The following is a 22,248-nucleotide window of genomic DNA, read 5'->3' as shown; positions in this document are numbered from 1 at the left end:
CGCCGATTTGTAGACTTTTTTGTGCAAGTTATCCAGCTACTTTTCTACCCAAACGCTGCATCCACTTGGGGAAGGCAATGTTAAGGGAACTTTTGTTCAAAATGCTGCATTGGAAACAAAAAAGGAGTAAAAGATATGTATGTATGGAACAGATTCTGATGGTAGATATTAGAAGCTGACTTTGTAAAAGAAAGAGGGGATAAGCAGTGGCCGCGGAAGCTGTGGGGACATTGTCATTGTAGGATAGGGGAGGCAGGGGTTTATATAAGATAGCGGACACGGAACAACCGTGGGGCCATTGTCCCTCTGTCCCCACGTTTCCGCGGCCACTGAGGAAGCGCACAAAGAAAGGAAACGAAAGCGAAATAAGATAAGAAGATGTTTTGTCTTTTTTCTCCAGAAAAGGGCAGTTGGAGGACCGACTAAAGTTTCATTTTGTGTGTGAGACATGCTTGCTTTCTCCGTCTGCAACCCAAACCGACTCAGCACAGATTCTTCTCTCTGATTTCTCGGATGGCTAGGTTAACTGAGTTTTGGTCTCTTTTCTTCTTCTTCTTCTATGTCTGTGTGTAGGAGAAGGGGGAGACTTTTGAACACAAAAATCCTCCCAATAAACTTTTGTTACATTACGATACGATACAATGCGACTCTTCTTGTGTGTCCTTGCACGGGGTGAAAGTTGGTAAGAAGGAAGAATCCGACAGAGTCGTCGTCGTTCATTGTCGTCTTGAACTCTCATCTTATTATGTTCATGGATAGATTTCGACTTTTGTGGTTCCCAATAAGCAGAGAAGAAATTGACACCATTTTGTAAAGCAATTCAGGGAAGGAGATAATTTTTTGGGGGATTTAAAGTTTCTTAAAATTAAACTTTGTAGGGTAATTACTTGATTTAGAATTTACAATACTCGGTGTTTATTTTCTTGGGGTTTGCTACATTTCTTGCACTGTAAAGTGAGAAACGGGAGAAATGGGAGGTGCAAGAAACTGGGAGAAAGTGCAAGAAATATGCGCCACCTTTAGAAGTATAGAGGCGGAGCGTCGTTTCTTGCGTTTCTTGCATATCTTTCAGGTCAAAATAGCTGCAAAAGCCCAATTGCTTGCTTTAGTTCATGCACTGCAAAGCAAGAAACGGGAGAAATGCGAGCTGCAAGAAACTGGGAGAAAGTGCAAGAAATATGCGCCATCTAGCCACGCGCCGTATGAAGTATTTATCGTGAGATACCGTAGTTTCTTGCGCCTTGCATTTCTTGCAGGTCAAAACCGCTGCAAGAAACAACTTTGCAAGTGATTACTTGCACTCGAAACACTGCCAATTTTCACACGAGGACTGTTCAATCTTCCTTTGCTTATATGTATGATGTACTCGAAAGATACTGTAATTTCATACGACCACAATTTTAAAAGTCAAACAGGATTTGGATATATATCTTTCTCTGCTTATAAGAAATGTCGCATTTTGTAAGAAAAATGAGCACACTGCAAAAAATATCGTCACCAGATTTACACCGCGCGGTGTCTATATGTGGCTACACCGTTTTGGTGTAAAATCAACACGGTTGGTGTAAAAAAGTTTTGACACCAAGACGGTGACAATTCAGCACCGCTCCACACCTGTATTGCTACCAGTTGGGTGATATTACTTGGTGTTGATTTTGCACTAACTGGTGACATTTTCTGAGCAAATTTGGTGTCATTGAAATAAAAGCACATTAAATTATATATTTTACTTCAAATGTTTGTTTATTATATGAGCATTTTCATAAATCTAAATACAACTTGTTATTATTCCCATACAAATTAACTACAAATGATGTCTTAAAATACCATATATACCGTCCAATTTACAATTACTTTGTATTTCCACGGCGTCATGAATTACTACACTACTTATGTTAATTAATTTAAATGTTTCTTGTACCGGGGCAATCTTATAAGCAAACATTTCGCGACAAAAATATTCTACTTTCAGTTCCTTAATTAGAATTAAACAAGAATTATCCTTTAGTACAATAAACTCGGAAATTAAGCCGAACTGGGGAAAAATTGGTCCTATTTCATAACATACATTCAATTATGTTCTGAAATAACATCTAAAACTGAAATGAACTTCACAGCTGGACGTAGACTTCTTTCATCTTCGGTGAAATTGTGGTAGATTCAACATCCACATAAATATACACTTGGATAAATTTCCTAGACCTATCAGGCTTTTGTCGTATTCCGTAGCGAAGACAAAATGCGACTTAAAGAGATAGTCGATAGCCGCCAAAGAGTTTGTCGCATCGAGGGGAACTAAGGTCCTGTCCAGGGTCAAAAAGAACGACCAAATCGTGGCGGTGTTATCATAAATGCAAATCAAGTTGGGCTGTGTTTTCTCGGAATTCCACGCGTCCAAAATTGATTGAAGTGGCGTACCAGTCTAGGAAAATGCACATAAATTCGATGCATTAAATTGGAATTGCATAATTTAAAGCGTTATCTTTTACTGACCTTATGAAATGTAACAATCCGTTCCTTGGCCTGAGGAATATTGCATCGGATTGCCTTTCCTTTGCCGAGAGCAGTCGGTGGGGTTAGGTGCAAGAGGATAAAAAGTGCCTTCAAACTTGAATCCCAATTTCCTAAAAGTTTGAGAACATTGCTTCCATGATGACATGAACACAATGTCAAATAATTCTGCAAATTTACCAGACTCTTTATGGAGTGTACTCAAATTTATGGAGTGAAGAGGACTTGCTTAAACTTTTCGCCTTATCTATAATGCATTGGGAGAGAGACGGTCAAGGAAGTTGGTTTCTGCATCAGGGTGTAGAAGAGAAAACTCTTAGTTTACCTAAATAAAAAATTAAGTTTGTTGGTTGGTCAAAATATCAATATTTAATGGTAAAATTATTTTTAAATAGTACCAAGAAATCACATGCGCCAAACTTATTGCAGGCCTTTAGGATGGACAGCTCGTTGGTAGAACGAAGTAGATTCCTATGTGGTAGCGTTGCAGTCATCAAAGCTTTAATTTCCTGCACCTCAGCCTTAGAGGATAGGCCGTTTAATTTCGTTAACAAATCTTCGAAACTTTGGCGATCCTGGTCGAGACATACAACTTTTGTTGACCGTGGCCCCCCTATCACAGCCGGTGCAAGTCGTTTTCCCCTGAAGGGGAGTTCCTGATTTTTGCCTTTCAAGTTCCGGTGAATCAAGCGAAGCCTTGCCTGAATCAGGCCGGAGCGATTAGTGTCATCGTAGGGTAAATCCTGCGACGAATGCAAACCGATTATTTTGATTCTAAAAAATAGACAATTGCAAAATTTCTTACGATTCCTTGAGTACTCGACGGGAATCACCAACACGGCAATATTTCCACAATTGCTAAAGCAAGAAGTTTCTGGTCTTTTGTAGGCGGAGTCTCGCTGAAATTAAAACAAAATATTAATTTTGTAGGTAATTAAGTAATATGTTAACTGCGTTTTAGGAAGAAAAATCTGTTTTGTAAATTAACCCTTTATACTGAACAAGTTTTGCAACAAATTTCTTAATTAAGTAAGAAGAAGAACTGGAATCAAGGAAACCATTTTTGTTGCAACGACGGCAGAATGTTGTTGATTTTCTTCCAGAAAATTGTTCAGCAACTGGGACAAGAAATCAATTAATTTTTAAAATACTCTATAAATTTATGCTTCGTCGCTCACCCGTTTGAATAAATTGCCGTCCTGTTCACTATGGCAAATCGAAGTCGAGCTAACATCTAGGGAAAAGGGAAATATTAAACAACTAAAAATTGATGCAAAGCTGTTTTTGACTTCTGTATTACTTACAAGACAGCGTTTGCTGTCCTGCAGGTGAAGTCACGACTTCAAAGGTTATCGCGCCTGTGTCTTCTCCTTTCACATAGAAGATAAGATTGGGGGTGGTGGCCTGTTCGAGAAGAATTGGCAAGACTTCTTCATCCACCTCAGCGCCTTCTTCGTCTTGAAGGGACAATTCCGCTTCCTCCGGCAGCAAGAAACTTTGACCTGACTAAAAAATAAATAATTTGTTGGAACACTAAAAAGTCGACGAATCACATAATTCAAAGAAAATTTATTGATAAATCGACTTACCAAGATTCGTAAAATCGTGATAACCAGTAGTTTCACAAACAATTAATTTTTTACCTCTCCCAGCATTAAAAATTCTAACTAATTTCGTCATGCCGATAGATTAGTTGGTGATGGCCGGAGAAATCATGGCGGTCTGAGAAGCACAGGGAAGTAAAATAAAAACGTTGTCTATTATCACCAAAACGGTGATGAATTTACACCACCAGTGAAATTATTTACACCGTTTCTTGGTAAGTCGGTGCAACCACAGCTTGGTGTAATTTTATCCCCGTGGGGTGGTGAGCATTGGGGTGAGATGCTACCAGATTGGGGATAATCATTCTCACCAAGAGTTCGGTGTAAATGTATCCGTAGTTTTTACACCAGATTTTTTGCAGTGCAGCTTACTATACATAACTTTAGACCAGCGTTAACCTCATTTCGCACTGACTCCTAAAGATAAAACCTGATAAAATATTGCTCACTCTATTTCTTTTTTGGTATGAAACAGAAACCTGCAATTTTTTGGTTCATACATATCTCGCCCCAATTTCGCAACTGTTGTACCGTATAGAGAATAATTTTTCGCGTGGTGGTGAAAAAAGTTATTAGGATCTGGAGACCATTTTATGATTTTATGAAGAACTCGACCTATTCTTTCTTCCGCGCCCACCTCCAGCCACTCATCCTTAGCCGCGATGAAATAGCTTTGTATAGATAGATATGATCAGTGGCCGCGGAAGTGGCTGGGGGATAGAAGGACAATGTCCTCACGGTTATTCGATGTTCCCATAATCTGCCCATGCTATACAAATCCCGCCCTCCCTTATCCTTCAATGCGTAGATCATTTCTACCTTAAAAATTGCTAACTTTCACAATCAAAATTTTTCAGGAGAAATATCCACAAAACATGTTTTGATTTTTCTTGTAAAATTGTGAGTGTGAAAGTTGGCAATTTTTATGTAGAAATGATCTACTCATTAAGACCTTTCATTTGATGTATGGATCGATCCTACTATTCAGCCAGTATTAATAGTCTCAATTCCTTGGAAATTTTTCTGAGAGGTTATTTGGTTTTTGGAAAATAATGTAAATTATCTGCCAGGAAACCTTTCAGATTTTTTTCAGACTATTAATATCGGCTGAACTATTAGGTCACTCACTTATCAAAATAGGGATTTAGGGTACCATACGATAGATAGCTAGGTGGCTACAGAGAGCGGATACACCCCTGACTAATGTCCCCACAGCTTCCGCGGCCACTGCACACGGTATCTATCTATCCGGTGGTGGTGGTGGGATCCACCAGTAAAAATTTATTTATATTCTTCACCATTCACTTCTCTATTATCGTATTCAATGGGGAAAAGTCAGAAATAAAATACGGCTTTACTTTAGCATAAGTTGAGGAGGAAGGCAGGAGGCGCATGGGTGTGGTGCAGGCAGCAGCACTTTATTCCACACGGTGCTTCCCTTTCTCTGACATTTTCGCTGGCATTTATCCACGTTTTCTGTTGCATTATTCCAAGTCTACAACATTTTTGGAGGGAATGTGTCTAAGCACATTTCATCTCGGAAAAAGGCTCATTCACTTCATTTTTCAGGAGAAAGTACTCGAATGAATGGCACTGAAGGCTCATTAGTATTAAACTTTTCAACTAATATGCGCACTTTTCGAGTTTGATGAGCATTAGTTTGACAAGTAAATGGAAGGGAAGAAAATTGTAGGAAATATTTCTAATTTCTGATGTGCATAAAGGAGAAAGTTGTTGGAGAAAGTAAGCTTGACAAAAAGGAGGGATTTCAGACAGGTGTTACATAATTGATACCCCAGCATAGATTTTTTAAAATATAGATTAATTTTAGTGTTTAAGGTGCAAAAAAATAACCACTTACAAGAAATAACGGAGAGAAAGTGGTTTCTTGCAGGAATTTTGACCTGCAAGAAATGCAAGGCGCGAGAAACTCCTTCTAGCCGATGTAGTTCGTAAGGCGCATATTTCTTGCACCTTGCATTTCTTGCGTGCCTGGTTTTTTAGTTGCAAGAAATGCAGCAAAACCCGCTAGAAACGCAAAGTTAAGGTAACCAGTTGGAAAAATTAGCGTAAGAAGGCGATTTCTTGCAGGTATTTTGGCCTGCAAGAAATACAAGGCGCAAGAAACTATTTCTCGCCGCCATAATTCTAACGGCGCGTGGCTGGATGGCGCATATTTCTTGCACTTTCTCCCAGTTTCTGACACCTCGCATTTCTTGCGTTCCTTTCTTTCCAGTGCAAGAAATGTAGCGAAACGAAATACTGATTAACTTATCTATGAAAATTCTAAGTACTTACCTGAACTATTAGCACCTAATGCAAATGAGGCTGCAACATATCTAACGGAAGCCTTACGCGCACCTCGTCTAATGCAAAGTGAAAGGTATGCCGCATGACAAAAAGGGATGAAATAGTGGTAAAAATTGAAAGTGGTGATGGTGAGTGAACGTGCACAGGATTTACAAATCGGGACAGCTTTCTCTCCCTCCACTTTGTGCTGACTAACTGAAAAAGGGCATCTCGTCCCTCGTCACGCAGCCCTTTTACCCGTCACGGATTCCAGCGGTCTGTCATGTCCAGCCAGTGATCACTTCGTGTGGTCACTTAACATGCGGTCGGTGACATATTTTGTGTCGTGGTCCTTTTTACCCCCGGATGTTCAACCATGATTTGATGTGTCCTGCAAATTAACGTTATTTTGTCCCGAATTTATTGGCGTTGGCGGATCTGGGTTAAAATGGAAATTCCAGTCCACTCAAACATTTTTAGCAGGGAGGAGGATAGGATCGTCAAGTTATGGAATTGAGCTTGTGAGGAGAATAAGTGAAAGCCATTAGAATTCCTAGAGGACTTTTTCCTCCAAAGCTAACGCTGACCTGAAATAAATCCCTGCAAAAAAAGAGTTTCTTTCTACGAGCTCCTCTCCTCCTCCTTCTTTGGCAGGAGTTGGGGAGAAAACAGTGGCCGCGGAAGGGTGGGGATAGAGGGGTAAATGTCCCCAGCGTTGTTCGATGTCCGCATCATCTGCCCATCTTATATAAACCCTGCCCTTCCATGTCTCGCAATGTTAATGTCTCCACGGTTTCCGCGGCTACTGTATGTACATGCTCCACAGTGAACGCTAAAAGAACAGTGGCCGCGGAAGAGTGGGGACAGAGGGACAATGTCCCCTGGGTTATTCGATGTCCGCATCATCTGCCCATCTTATATAAATATAAACCCATTCCTCCCCTATCATCCTACTTTGTTAATGTCCCCACAGCTTCCGCGGCCAATGGGTGAGCAAATCCCTCTGCACAAACGCTCGTGTCGTCCTCTCGACTTCACAAGTCGGACAAGATGCTGGGTGAAAGCATCCGTGCAAAAGCTGCGAGCTAAGCCGCGTTCTTTCTTCTGGACATGGAAAAATTAAATCCTATCTCTTATTCGCTCTCTAGAGAGAAAGTCCCCACAACACGGTATTGATTTGTAAAATTGCTACACGATAAGAGGCAACCGCTTATCATGGGTTGTTTATCTCATAATAAGGATTGCGATGTAAGTGGGATTAATACTTAATTGCTATTATGCACTCTTAAAAATAACGTGATTCTTTTAAAACGTAGATACATTATTAACTCTTTATATTGAACTTTAGGTTAACGTTACTCTTGATTTAGTACAGTTTACAGCTTAATATTGAATTAAGAGTGAATTTACTTTTCAAAAGGGTAACATTATTTTTAAGAGTGTGTCGTCATTTAGGGCCAAACACGTAAAAATTATATAGCTTTCTCTTGGATTTGTTGACAATTGATGAAAAAATTGAGGAAATTATTAGTATGTGGTGGTTATATTGAATTTTAGGATGCAAAGAGAATATCCACATTCCAAAAGAAGTCACAGTTTGCTTTCTCCACATAAATAATCTCGAAAGGTGCGGAGAGACAAAGACACTGCTTTTTACGCCATGTGGTATTTTTCACAATGCCGTTGTCAAAGAGAGACAAGGAAAAAGTCTTTCTTTCCATATTATTGTCACCAAGTCTGCAGCAAGCTGTGTTCTTCGCCTATGAACAGTGGCCGCGGAAGCCTTGGGGTAATGTCTCCACGGTTATTCAATGTCCCCCATGTCATATAAATCCCTGCCTCCCCTATCCTTCAATGTTAGGATGTCCCCACATGTCCCTACAGGTTCCGAGGACACTGTCAATGTATGCACGTACAGTCTCCTTTCCATTCTTGTGCTGTATGTCAAGCAGAGAAATCAAGGCAGCAGTTGACAATGGCCGCGGAAGGGTGGGGACAATGTTCCCACAGTTATTCAATGTTGCCATCATCTCCCCATCTTATCATACTTGTTGAAAAATTTAGTATTTATTCAAAAGTCAGTCTGATTGCAGATTTTCATTCATATTCAGTCATTTTTCAAGCTCATTTCATTTCACTTCATCCGAATTCATTTCTTACTTGGCCAAACGTATTAAGCATAAAAGCCCTCAATGAAAAATCCTTTCATTCACAGTCATTCTTCTGAAATGACGGAATCCTTCAGTCATTTTGATTCAAATCATAAGAAATTAATTTTTACTCCTATCATTCATCATCATAATCCCTCAAATGAATGAACGTGAACAGGTATGCATCTTATATAAACAACTCCCTCCCCTATCTCATAATGTTACTGTCCTCACACCTTCCGCGGCCACTGCTAGTGGAGACTACACAACGTGGAGAAAGTCAGCCATAAAATATTGAGGTTAAATCATAATTTACCTCGTTATTAGGGCTGAAGGACAATTAATCGGTATACCTACGTAGTCGTGGGTGGCTTGGTTTTCCTTGCGTGTTTGGTGGAAGCGGACGTCTCGTACGTGGCGCATTTTGGAGGAAATTTGTTTGAACAAATTCTTTCGACGTGATATTCTGATCCAGTTTTCTCTCTTGGAGCAGGCAGGCAGGGGAGGACATGACGGGGAAAAGGAAGCCATAAAGCAGCAGGAAGAGAAAGAGAATAGCAAGAAAAGAAGCGAAAGGGCAAAGCACCAGTTTGAGAAGCAGTTTAATGTTGGAAATATGTCTGTACGGTCTGTTGTAAATGTTGAATGCGGATACTAAAACTCAGTCAAGAAGAGAGAAGCGAATTGCATGGCTGGTGAAGAGGAGGGAGGGAGAAAGGTCGTAATAGAAAACAGTCGATAAAACATTGCAGTAAAATCGAAAGAAACAGGGCAGCATTTGGCTTCCTTGAAATCTTGAGGTATATCTTCCCGATAAATTTGTGTCTAATTTTGCATCTCTTGTAACACGCAAAAATGGGGGGGGGGGTGACAGTGTTTCGGGTGAAAGTTAGTAACCACTTGCAAGAAATAAGGGGAAGAAAGTGGTTTTTTGTAAGCTATTTTGACCTGCAAGGCGCAAGGAACTAGACCCGCCGCAATATTTCATATGTACGGCGCGTGGCTCGGTAGGGCATATTTCTTGCACTTTCTCCCAGTTTCTGGCACCTTGCGTTTCTTGCGTTTCTCGTTTTGCAGTGCAAGAAATGTAGCAAACTGGCAAGAAACACTGATGAGTAACATGTTGCAAAAAAAATAACGACAGGAAAGTGTTTTTTGCTGGAATTTTGACCTGCAAGAAATGCAAGGTGCAAGAAACTACGTCCCGTCGCTATACGTCATACGGCACATGGCTAGATGGCGCACATTTCTTGCACTGTCTCCCAGTTTCTGGCACGTCGCATTTCTTGCATTTCTTCCTTTCCTGTGCAAGAAATATAGCAAACCCACAAGAAACGAAACACGAGTCTAAAAATATTTTTGGATTTATTTCCGGAACAATTCCTTTTATTGAATTATTGCCTTAAAGAGTGGAATAATTCCTTTCCACTTCTTTGATTTTCGCCACGAGGGGGGCAAAAATGTTTAAGAAAATGGCTGATAATACTGCAGGGGAATGAAAGCAGGAAGAAAAAGAGCACAACACAGAAAGGGCAATAGAAGGGACAATAAAAATCGTCCATGGGAAAGTAAGAGATGAAATGAGAAGGAAATTGGCTTGCTGTTTAACCATCCACACGCGCCTCGCTCGCCCACAATCAACATGCTGCCCAGACCAATATCACAATCACCACGAGGCCATTCTTCTCTCTCACGTGAGCTGGCTGTGAACCTCCCTCTGGGGCAAAGGAGAAGTACAGGAATTCACAAAATGGGGAAGGCTACATAATAGCAAGTGTACGAAGGGCAGTGGCCGCGGAAGCTGTGGGGACATTAACAGAAGAGGGAGGGGTTTAAATAAGATAGGCAGATGATGAACCGCCGTGGGGACATTGTTCTCTGTCCCCACGCTTCCGCGGCCACTGGTAGAGACTAAAATTTCACAAAATGGGGAAGGCTACATAATAGCAAGTGTACGAAGAACAGTGGCCGCGGAAGCCGTAGGGGCATCATGGGGACGTTAACAGAGGAGGGATGGGTTTAAATAAGATGGGCAGATGATGAACAACCCTGGTGACATTGTCCTTACACTTCCGCGGCCACTAGAAACGAGGGAGTGAAAGTAGAAAGCAGCAATATTGAATGAAGGTATTCAGTATTTATGAGGAATTTTGGCTATTCGGATCGGATTGAAATGCTGAATTTTGTATAGAATGTGAAATTGCATTGGTTTCCTCCACGTTTCAATTGTTGTGAGCTGAGAATTTGATTGAAAGCATTTCTTTTATTCGTTTTGGATTTCTTTTCCTACACACTTTTGTGAACGGTCTGAGTACACACTTTTTGAATGAAGTTGAGCATGAATAAGTTATACGGAAGCAGGCAAGGTGTTGGATTGACCTATATTTATTATGGCTTTTGTATACTAAAAGTGGGACACCCTCTGTACATACGCAACACCTTTCTTTGTCAGGTCTCTGATTGTAGTCGTGTGGCTTCTCGAGTGGTGGGAAATGATGAAGTGAAGAGGAAATATTTGTGATGCTGAGCTGATCCATCACAATGACACGAACCAAACCAGGTGATGGTAAAAGTTGGGTTTTGTTGTATGTGGGACTTCTTAAGTAAGTAAGGAAATGAAGGAGTGGATTTACTTTTCCGGAAGGAGTCGATGACGAAATTCTTTAAACTTTCCGTGTCTCAATTTTCCCAGGGATACGTCGCAACTTGCTATTAATTCTGCTGCATAGGGAACTGACTCGTTTCATACACTCTTAAAAATAATGATAATATTTTGGAAAGTAATTGTGCTCTCAATTCGTTTAATAGTAAGTGAATTATACTATGTAAAATCCTTAATAGCGTTAATTTGATAAAGAATAAAATTTACCGTGAATTTAGTATAATTTACTGAATATCGAATTTAGAGTGTAATTACGTACGTTTCAAAAGAGTAATATTCTTTTTAAGAGTGCATATTTACCTACATACGTACCTATAGTCGAATTATTTGTGCGTGTCACCTAATTTGCATATTTTGAGGCACAAAGTTTACTCAACATGAAGAGCCCATATCGACGAAAATGGGCATAATGAGATTTATGTAAATGAGGTAAAATGCCTAAGTAAGAGCATGGTATAGATACGTCTCACTTCCTGTTTGGGTGACACGTGAAAGTAGTCTTTCAGAGTTGCCGGTGATTATTCAAGGCGAGATTGACAATTGGCTCAACTCGCTCAAATTGAGGAGTCTGCTGATTTTGTGAGAAAGCCAAGCCACAAATAAACTAAACCACTGCCAGGAGCAGTTACATATATGTAACGGATATCTATAGATATCCGTTCCTACCTCAAACGTGGGTGGGTGGGAGGGAAGAGAGACCCACATATTAATCAAGTCGAAGTAAAAAGTTGTCCCTAAATATAATTTATTCTCCTTGCAAGTAAAGCTCTTTGTGAAATGAGAAAATTTATATACGGAAAGAAAACAGAGTGTAAAGAAATACTATTAGGGAACGTTCATAAAATACGTAACCCTAAATTGGTAATTTTTAACCCCACTCCCCCCTCGTAACAGGTTACACTCACTTTTTAACAAGTTCGCAAATTGACCTGTAACGCAAAAACCTGACCCTTTCGCGGCTTTGCGTATTTTATGAACGTTCCCTTATCTGAAAGGGTGAGATTTTCGGTATGTAAAATAACTTTGTTGTTTTAATATGCATGTGGCATAAGCCAGTGACGAAAGAAAGTACAAATTGGACTGCACAAGAAGTTTTTGTTGAAGTTGCAACTAACCCTTTCGCGACGTTACGTATTTTATGAACGTCCCCTTCTTTAAAAAGATGAGATTTTCTATATGTAAAATAACTATGTTATGCGAATATTGTTTTAATATGCAACGCAGTGATGAAAGAAAGTACAAATTGGACTGCACAAGAACTTTATTTCGTTGAAGTTGCAACTAAGCAAACTTTCTACTGATGGAGTTAGATATTTGTTGCTTCATCATCATCATCACATCCCACGTCCACCGGTTGAGTTTGTCCTACTTTCTCCCGTACACTAGAGAGCTTTCAGCTCTCTTGTTGCGAAACGCCAAGTCTGCGGAGGTGTGACGATGTATGTATTCGTATAAATATTTATTAAATATGAAAATGTCAGCCGGATTGGAGTCAAGGCTTACAAGTCCCTGGGTGTAAAGACACCTTTGAAATTTGGGAGAAAAGAAAGTAAAGAAATATCTAGAAGTGCGATATGAAAACATCTTTTGTACCTTTCATACTTATCATAAAGCGGGTTGACGGGGGGAATAGCTTATGTATTCGGGGAATGGTTATCTGGAACAAGGTGGAGAAATTGTATAATTGCGTACCTAAGATTCGATGAAAGATCGTCAAAATGGGCACATTTCTAATCATTTCTTAGCTCTGGGAATTTATTATAAAATTCTAGACCACAAATTTGTAGAGCAGGTAGTTGCAAATTTTTTTAAAAAGATATACACTCCAGATTTTGACACTTTTTGAAAGAGGAGATCTCAAGTTTAAGAAGCCTTCAGAAAAATTGGGACTCATCGTAACTGGCTTAAAAAACTCACGGACATTCTTTAAATCAATTTGCTGACTGCAAATTTGTCGTCCAGAATTTTAAAACAAATTCCCAAATTTTGACAGTTTTGGCGATAAGCCTACATAGTCCTACATACGTAAAGAAGTTGATGGAAATACTTTCGCCTGGACTTACATATTGACTGATTGCTCTGTGAAACTTGTCATTAACCGAGTTCATGCGGTTATTGGTTTTCGTCGTATGTATGTAGTCATACCCGTTTGTCATCATTCCACCAATATTACCAGTAGCCGCGGAAGCCGTGGCGACATCGGGGGGACATTGCCATTGTAGAATAGGGGAGGAAGGGGTTTATATAAGATGGGTAGATGATGGGGACATCGAACAACCGTGGGGACACTGTCCCTACACCCTTCCGCGGCCACTGAATATTGCATATATGCCACCGAACTAGATGCCTGTTTAGTATATGACAGGAGGAGAGGGGAATAATGGTGGTGTTAAATGGTTGAGCAAATTCACCTTGGGCTGGAGTGACTGGTGAGTAAGTCGGTGAGTCAGCTTGGCCTGACTTGACTCCTCGGTTGAAGGTTGGAAATGTTGGAGGAAGGAGAGAAAGTGTCCGAGTGATTGATGTTGGTCGGTGGTCTTGTCTGAGCACTTCTTGCAACTATTATATTGCAAACGTGCCCAGAATCCATGGTCCCTTCTGACACTTCTCAGAAATATGTATAAAGGACTTTTCTCTCCTTGGCTTAAATTAAAATCTGGTTGGGAAAGGAACTCGGGAAGAAATTGGTGACGAATCCAGCCGGCTGGCTACCTGTCATTTAATGTGACACACTTTTTCCAACCATAATTGCGTCCAAGAGAAAGGAATGATTCATGAAATGCTGGTGGGTAATCATGTGATCAAAGGAAAAGTGGGCACCTGGGAGCAGAAATTGGTAGGAAATTGTATAACTGTGGTCAATATTAAGGTGGAATAGGTCTGTAATAGATTTTTTGTCTCATTGTACCCCTGTTAAATTTGTTTAAATGGAAATTTCTAAAAGGGCATCAATTTCAATGAGTTTTGAGATAAATGCAACTTTTAATGATTTAATGTAAAGTTAATTTTATGGCACGGCAAAACTATCAATTTGAAAAAAATTAGCGAATTAATTAATTGTGAAAAAATGGCAAATGAATTAGCAGTTTTTTTATATCGATAGTTTTGCAGTAGCAAAAATTAACTTTTCATTAAATCATTAAAAGTTGCATTTATCTCAAAACTCATGAAATTGATGGCATTTTTGAAATTTGCATTTAAACGGATTGAACAGGGGTGGAGTGAGATTAAAAATCTGTGTCACATCACATCAAATCGTCACCCTATAGCACCTTAAGCTGGACGAAAATCTGACTTTCTTGTTTTTCAGTGTTGTTCTTTGTTGGTTCAAATATGCATTCAGATATATTTACAAAAAAATACTCCAATAGCCTTTTCAAGAGTTCTCTTTAGGACCACGCCCTTAATGACTCTTTCATGTTTTATTAGTTGTCAAGCTTTCATGTGTGTAACTCTGTTCTTTTGATCTTATTTATAGATTTGGACACATTCCCGCACGGTGATTACAAGTATAACATGTTGAAGCAGCGGATGGCGAAATCGTCAAAGGTTTACCAGCCGAAAGCACTTCCTTTCACGGCGTACTCTGCATCAGGGAAGAAGTCGAAAAGCGTCAATCCTCCGCCCCCCATTCAGATCGGACTCGGCCAATCTTCCACTGATGACAAGGACAACAACGTCTTCTCAAAAAATGACTTTGCCAGTGGAACTCCGGTCGCCACTTCGATCTCAAAAGATCGATATTCCAAGTACAAGGTGAGAAAATCAATGAAGTCGTTGAAATTATAGGATCGGCAGAACCAGGGCTTCGTTTCTGGGGGATTTGCTACATTTTTTGCACTGGAAAGGGAGAAAGGCAAGAAATGCGAGATGCAAGAAACTGGGAGAAAGTGGGAGAAATATGCGTCAGCTAGCCACGAAGTATAACGGCGAGAAACAGTTTCTTGCGCCGTGCATTTCTTGCAGGTCAAAATTGCTACAAATAAATGTATTCCAAGTGGTTACTTTCACCCGAAATACTGACAGCGGTGCTAAATTTCTAGCACTGCAAAATTAGAAATGCCAGGTGCAAGAAACTGGGGGAAAGTGCACCCAGTGTTTTGTTTCTTGCGCATTTGCTACATTTCTTGCACTGCAAAGGAAGAAACGGGAGAAATGCGAGGTGCAAGAAACTGGGAAAAATATGCGCCATCGAGCCACGCGCGGTATGAAATACAGCGGCGGGACGTAGTTTCTTGCAGGTCAAAATAAGTACCTGCAAAAAACCACTTTGTTCCCGTTATTTCTTGCAAGTGGTTACTTACTTTCCCCCGAAACACTGTTTAAAACACGCAGAATTCGATATCCTCCAAAATCTCTAGGATTACTATGCGTGTAATAAGTACTAAAATATACGAAAGAATGAATTGGTGCGCGTCAGTGAAATCAATTCAACCTCAGCCAGCGACTACGTAGCCATGTTTGCAATTAGAGGAGGAAAAAGCTAATAAGAAAGATATGTCGAACCGTTGTCGTCATCCTCATTTGCATTCTTCCCCAGATTCATTTCCATCTCTAAAATGCGACCAATTTCCAGAGAACCCATTCACTCGGAAACTTTGTGTTTAATAAAATCCTTCCCGTGATCTTTCTCTCTTTCGCAGTGATGAGAAAATCAGCGTCATTATCTTGTCAATTAGAAGCCATGAATGCCACCATTATTCACTTTCTGCTTTCTTTTCATTTATTTCCTTGACTTTTTAGACCGAGTCGGGGCTTATGTACCTGTCTTGATTGTATGTCCGTCTCTCTGTCTTTGGATCGATTACGCTCGTAAAACTGATCCAATCGACTTGAAATTTTGTACGCTCGTGGAGAAATTATGAGCTAAGTTCGAAAATGCGCAAAATCTGTGGAAAAATAAAAAGGGTTCAGTGGTCGTATGATACCCACCTCAATTACAAATATTAGTAACAACCTGACTCGGGCTCTGCACTCTGAATTTTTACCATGATTTTACACACAAAATTACACAAAATGAGACAACTGGACAATATTTATAAGCATGACTTTGTGCAAAAGACACGATAAAATGGCCACGTGAGAGAAAGCATATCTTTCTTTTATCGATTATGCTCATAAAACTGATCCAATCGACGTGAAATTTTGGACACATTTAGAAAACATGCAAAATTAGGAGTTAAGTTCGAAAATGAGCAAAATCTGTGGAAAAATTAAAATGTAGTATAATTCCACTCAATTATTACTTTAACAACCTGACTCGGGCTGCACTCAGGGGTTTTTTTTTACTTCCCATGAACTCGAATCCTCCTGCAATCCTTTCTCCGCATACTAAATAACTTTTTGTGGGAATTGGGGAATGTGTAAGCTCGGGCTACAAAAGTTTCACAAATTAGAAGGAATTTGGAATGGTACATGTCTGTTCTTTTCTCCAAGAAGAAAGCAGAGACAGGGAGACCAATTTGTTGGAGACGTTATGCAAGAGGAATTATAATACTTATTGGTTTGGTGCATCGGCATTATTCACTCTTCTCTTACATTGGCGGCGGAAACAAGGGGAGAGGGGGACATTGTCCCTCCAGAAATTCAAACAAAATCATATCTTATCAGTGTTAATAAGCGCCACTTCCTATAATCCCACAATGCCACTGTCCCCACATGCCCCCCCCCCACTTCCGCCGCCACTGGTTCTATAGGAAGAAGCGACGCAATAAGTTATGGAACAAAGTCGAATCTAGAGGGACGTATAATAATGAATTATTGTTATTACTGTAATAACAAGAATTTTGAGCGTCATCTTCTTCCAAAAATTATGAAGTCAGAAAGCCTCAATTCACCAACTTTCCAATATGCGTGTCTCACAAAGGCTTCCTGACATGCGAAGTGCGAGTCTACATAATAAAAGTCCAGAGTTTGGTGTACATAGTGCCTGGAATTTCAAATACGCACATAATATTCGAGTGGAAGGAAGGAAAGGTTAAATATTATCAATCAATACCACTTTTAAGTGGAACGGGTGATAATGCATGCCTACTTTTGAGAAATACTGACACGTGGCCGTTTAGTTTGACGAATTATGGTCCATATACGTATGAAATGTGGCATTATATTCGCAGTGATCTACTTTTGAACTAATGACACTTGGGCATTTAGTTTTAAATGGGGACAAATTATACTATAGTGAATATACATATGTAAATATGCACGTGGTATTTTGTAGTCTCATGTATCTGTATTGATGAACCACATTATACTCGGATGAATCAACCATACTTACGTATGCAGCAGAGTCTCATCAAGTTAATTAGTTGTTGGAGAAAAGCAAATTAGAAACGGGAAATTCAGTGGACCATGATTTAGGCTGGTCTGGTGGTGGTGGTGGTGCGGTCGTTTTTTGTTGCTGTTGTCTTGCTACATACGGAAATATCAGTGGTCGCGGAAGCGTGGGGACAGAAGAGGGACAATGTCCCCACAGTTATTCGATGTTCCCATAATCTACCGACTTGTATAAATCCTTTCCTTCCCTATCCTACAATGTTAATGTCCCCACGGCTTCCGCGGCCACTGTATGTACATGCTTCATTGTGATGATAATGCCAAAATAACAGTGGCCGCGGAAGCGTGGGGACAGAAGAGGGACAATGTCCCCACAGTTATTCGATGTCCCCATCACCTGCCCATTTGTATAAATTCTTTACTCCGCTATCCTACAATATTGATGTCCCCAGGTGTCCCCACACCTTCCGCGGCCACTGTTACATGGGATGAAGATATCATCACCAAGTAAAGTATGCATTCCGCCAGACCAGGCCAGGCCAGGCCACGGGATTTAATTGCTTTCTCCTCCCTTTGACTTTGTGTGCCCAACCTGAGCCGACTACGGAGGGCGATCGTTTGGTTCGATTCATTTATTTGGAGGGGCCATTGATCGTTGTTGTGGTGGCAAAGGCATGACACAAATTGTCTTTGTAAATTCCTACCTTCTCTCCTTCGTTCATGCCAATAACCCGCTTCCTATGACAATTATTGAGCGTTCATATGGTCGACACAATATGCATGCAGATTGGTCATACGTTATATAAAAGAGTGTTCTCAGCAATGTTTTTAAAAAGTTTTGGGAAGGGAATTACCAGTGTTTCGGGTGAAACCAAGACTTGTAAAAGAAATGGGGGCAAGAAAGTGGTTTCTTGCAGGGAAATAATTTGACCTGCAAGAAATGCAAGGCGCAAGAAACTTCGACCCGCCGCAATACTTCATGCGGCGCGTGGCTATGTAAATATCACACATTTCTCGCACTTTCTCCCAGTATCTTGCACCTTGCATTTCTTGCGTGGCTCTGCAGTACAAGAAATGAAACATTGCTGTCAGTGTTTCAGGTGAAAGTAACCACTTGCACGAAATAACGGGAAGAAAGTGGTTTCTTGTAGGTATTTTGACCTGCAAGAAATGCAAGGTGCAAGAAACTACGCCCCACCGCTTTAGTTCGTAAAGCGCGTGGCTAGATGGCGCGTATTTCTTACACTTTCTCCCAATTTATTGCACCTCGCATTTTTTGCACTTTCTTTCTTTCCAGTGCAAGAAATGTGGCAAACCGGTAAGAAACGAAACACTTAAAATTACCAACTTGCTCCTCTTCTTGAGTGAGGGAAGTTGAGTTGAAAAATGCTTAAAACTTACTTTACTTACGTGTGAAATCAAATGAGTGTATCAGTAAAGTAAGAATGAGAAAGTTTTGTGTGCGTCATCTCATGAAATTCCGCTGCACTGATAAACAAACTTTGCGACAAACTAAAACGAGTTTAGAAGAGTCGCAGGCTTGAATTTGCGCCCAGAAATTTGACCAAAGGCGTATTAATCTAATCTGAAAGTTGGTAATTTCTTATATATTTTCTGATGAAACTTTGTGTGCTAACTCACTTTTTAAAATGCAATTATCTTCTCCGAATGGGTAATAAAATTAGGGCAAATTTTGGAATTTTACTGATTTTATGCTTCTGCTTTACAGGATTATTATGGATACAAGAGTCCAAAGCTGGTGGATAAGCAGAGAAGTCATAATGACGTGATAAATATCAAACCAGCGTCGACCCGAGGTAAAATATGGTTCATATTCTAATCTAATGTCACTATTCTTCCATGCAGTGGCCGCGGAAGCTATGGGGGCATCTGGGGACATTAACATTGTAGGATAGGGGAGGGAGGGGTTTATATAACATGGGAAAATAATGGGGACATCGAAAAACCGTGGGGACATTGTCCCTCTCTGTCCCCACGCTTCTGCGGCCTCTGCTTCCATGCACTATTAATGTCATCTTCGTCATAATGATACAAAATCCAATTAGCTTTCCGATATGTTATGGACCGGAAAGAGCTGGGGCCGCGGAAGCCGAGGGGACAACTGGGGATATTTATATTGTAGGAGGGACGGGGTTATATAGGTTGATGGGGACCTTGTACCTCTGTCCCCCACACTTCCGCGGCCACTGGAAAAGAGGGAAAATATATTGTCGCCTCCTTCACAAAGCTATGGATGGATAGCACTAAAACTTGTGTGCCTTCCTGCACGAGGTGTAAATGGAAAGATAGCTGAATTAATTCTGGTCGAAAGAGTAGAGTAGAATACTTTAACGTGGGATTGATTAATTGTATAAACTATGAAGAAGGAACATGTGTCACGTGTTTGGCTCGGATTTTTTTTAGAGATCACTGCATTGGCAAAATATATTATTTGCCAATGCTCAGGTTTAGCATATAATAAATAGTGGAGAAAATCCGTCTTAAACTTGAAAAATTCTACACTTTCTAAATTTACTGTGTATTTTCTCCTCTGCGGATGCAAATCTCTGTCAACGAGCCCATTGGGAGATCGTCTCCTTTGCAAATTTCGTACTAATTAAATTTGTGATCGATTGACACTAGTTTAGTGAAAATCAGAGAGTATTCGCGGGAATATCTCCATTAAACAAAGTTTAATGTAACATTTTTCAGGTAGGAAAAATTTGTAATTTTTCAAAATCTGCCAAAATTTTATACCGAGTTAGAGAACAAGTCTAATATGTTTACCACGCTTACCGAAACATGTTACCATTAAACTTTTGCGAATACTTTAGCAAATTTTGCAATAACGGCTTGAATCTATATGGATAGCCAATTGCAAAAATAAATTGCCAATTACAAAATAACTAATTGCAAAATTGCTAATTACAAAGAAAAAATGGCATACATATACCATTCTTTCTTTATTTGATTGCAAAAAAATCCGAGCCCGACATGCAAGACACACGCATTGTAACACCATTGACTTATATAACCGTTCCGCCGCTTCTCCGAGATTGGATTGAATTCCGATTGGACTTAAGTTTTTTATGTGGAGACCTCTTTAATCCTTTGTATCCGTGTTTCAGACTGCAACGACGAGGCGTTGGAGTCCATGGGGAATAGATTGCTTGACTGGTTCTCAGTAGTAATGGCAGATACCCAGAAGCGCAAATTAAACCGGAGAAATCGGAACAGCCAAGGTAAAGAACTTTCCAGTAACGAGCAACATACTTTCTAAACGTTACTTTGATAACTAATAATATGCTCCGGATTAACTCACTCACGTGGAGAATTCCTAAAGTTGGATTGCCAATTTGTGAATTTCATAAAAATTGAGGAAATCTGCGAAGTAAGGCAACGGGGATCGAGTTTGTTTGAATATTAAGTTCGCAGATTGGCAGCCAATCTCGTTAAATCTTTTACAGGAGAATTTTATCCCCTTTATTTTCTCCCTTTTATCAGAAGATCGTTATGTTACTTGTATGTATACAATTTATTTAACAAAGAAAGTCAGTGCTAAAATATACAGGATAAGTTGGCAACTGGCTCCTTTGTCATTTTATTGGCCCCCCAAAAAATCTGGGTGGGGTCAAAGAAAAAATTACAAAATTTTTTGTTTGACCAATCACAGTCTAATTATTCAGAATTTTCTAAATCTATAGAAAAAATATTGTCACAATGGTCACCTTTTTTCTAGCTACACTGGGGATTGTCTGGCGAATTATGTTAAAAAATCGAGCCAAAACTTAGGAATCACGTGATACTTATCTTTCTTTTGAATAGCAAAATATTGGGGGCAAAGTTCACATATCTGCCCTGGTTTTCGCCCCGTGGAGGAATTTGTCGCCAATGTTTTCCTTTGAATTGGGTTCAACGGAATAATTCAACGGAAAATAGTGCCATGTGATTCCTAATTTTTGGCTTGATTTTTTGACATAACTCGCTAAACAATTCACGGTGTAGCTTGAAAAAAAGGTTCCATTCTCAGTGTTTTTGTCATAAGGAAAAAGTATCATCTTTTATGTATTTATGTATGTTGTGCTCTGTGGTGGGTGGGAATGCCATATACCCCACCAATTAACATCTAGTTATGATGACACATAATTTATTGCGCCATTCATCACGAGGTGTGTATGTGTTTTTGTGACAGTTCACTTTCCTGGGACTTGCAAGCGGGAGGTGATGTGGATGTTCTCGCATCTGAATTCCGACGACGATGGTCAGCTTTCTCTCCAGGAACTCTTCGACATCGAAAACGATCGGAATGAGAAGTGCATCAAACCTTTCTTGGACCGATGTGATGCCGACAAGTAAGTGTTTTTGGGAAATAATTATTATTTGAATCTAATTTCATACAGAGGTGTACGAGAGTGGATTGAAAAGTGGAAGTGAAAGTAGTAAAAGTCGTCAAAAATCGTCAAAATCAGGACATTTTTAATCATTTCTCGATTCTGGGAATTTATTTAAAATTTCTGGACGACAAATTTGTAGTCGGTGAGTTGATTAATAGAATTGCGGTGAATTTTTTAAGCCAGTTTCTAACAGTTCCAATTTTTCTGAATGTTTCTTAAACTTGAGATCTCCACTTTCAAAAAGTGTCAAAATCTGGAGTGTGTATTTTTAAAAAAATTGGCAACTTCCTACCCTACAAATTTTGTCGTCCAGAAATTTTAAAATAAATTCCCAGAGGCGAGAAATGATTAAAAATTTGACC

At 39.8% G+C, this 22,248-nt stretch overlaps 1 protein-coding gene across 1 annotated transcript in view; it reads left to right on the top strand.

The window, feature by feature from the left end:
* LOC110856284 (proteoglycan Cow) overlaps positions 1-22,248 on the top strand; it is a 61,579-nt gene that overhangs the window by 34,351 nt on the left and 4,980 nt on the right. The window contains exons 6-9 of the mRNA XM_022104764.2: positions 14,695-14,972; positions 19,222-19,309; positions 20,621-20,734; positions 21,685-21,844. Coding sequence (XP_021960456.1) covers positions 14,695-14,972; positions 19,222-19,309; positions 20,621-20,734; positions 21,685-21,844 — 640 coding nt within the window. The remainder of the gene's footprint in view (positions 1-14,694; positions 14,973-19,221; positions 19,310-20,620; positions 20,735-21,684; positions 21,845-22,248) is intronic.

Source organism: Folsomia candida, unplaced genomic scaffold (assembly GCF_002217175.1).
Source record: "Folsomia candida strain VU population unplaced genomic scaffold, ASM221717v1 Fcan01_Sc015, whole genome shotgun sequence".
In the NCBI taxonomy this organism is placed as follows: domain Eukaryota; kingdom Metazoa; phylum Arthropoda; class Collembola; order Entomobryomorpha; family Isotomidae; genus Folsomia; species Folsomia candida.
Note: the sequence above shows the minus strand (reverse complement) of the source record. Positions and strands in the feature narration are given on the sequence as shown.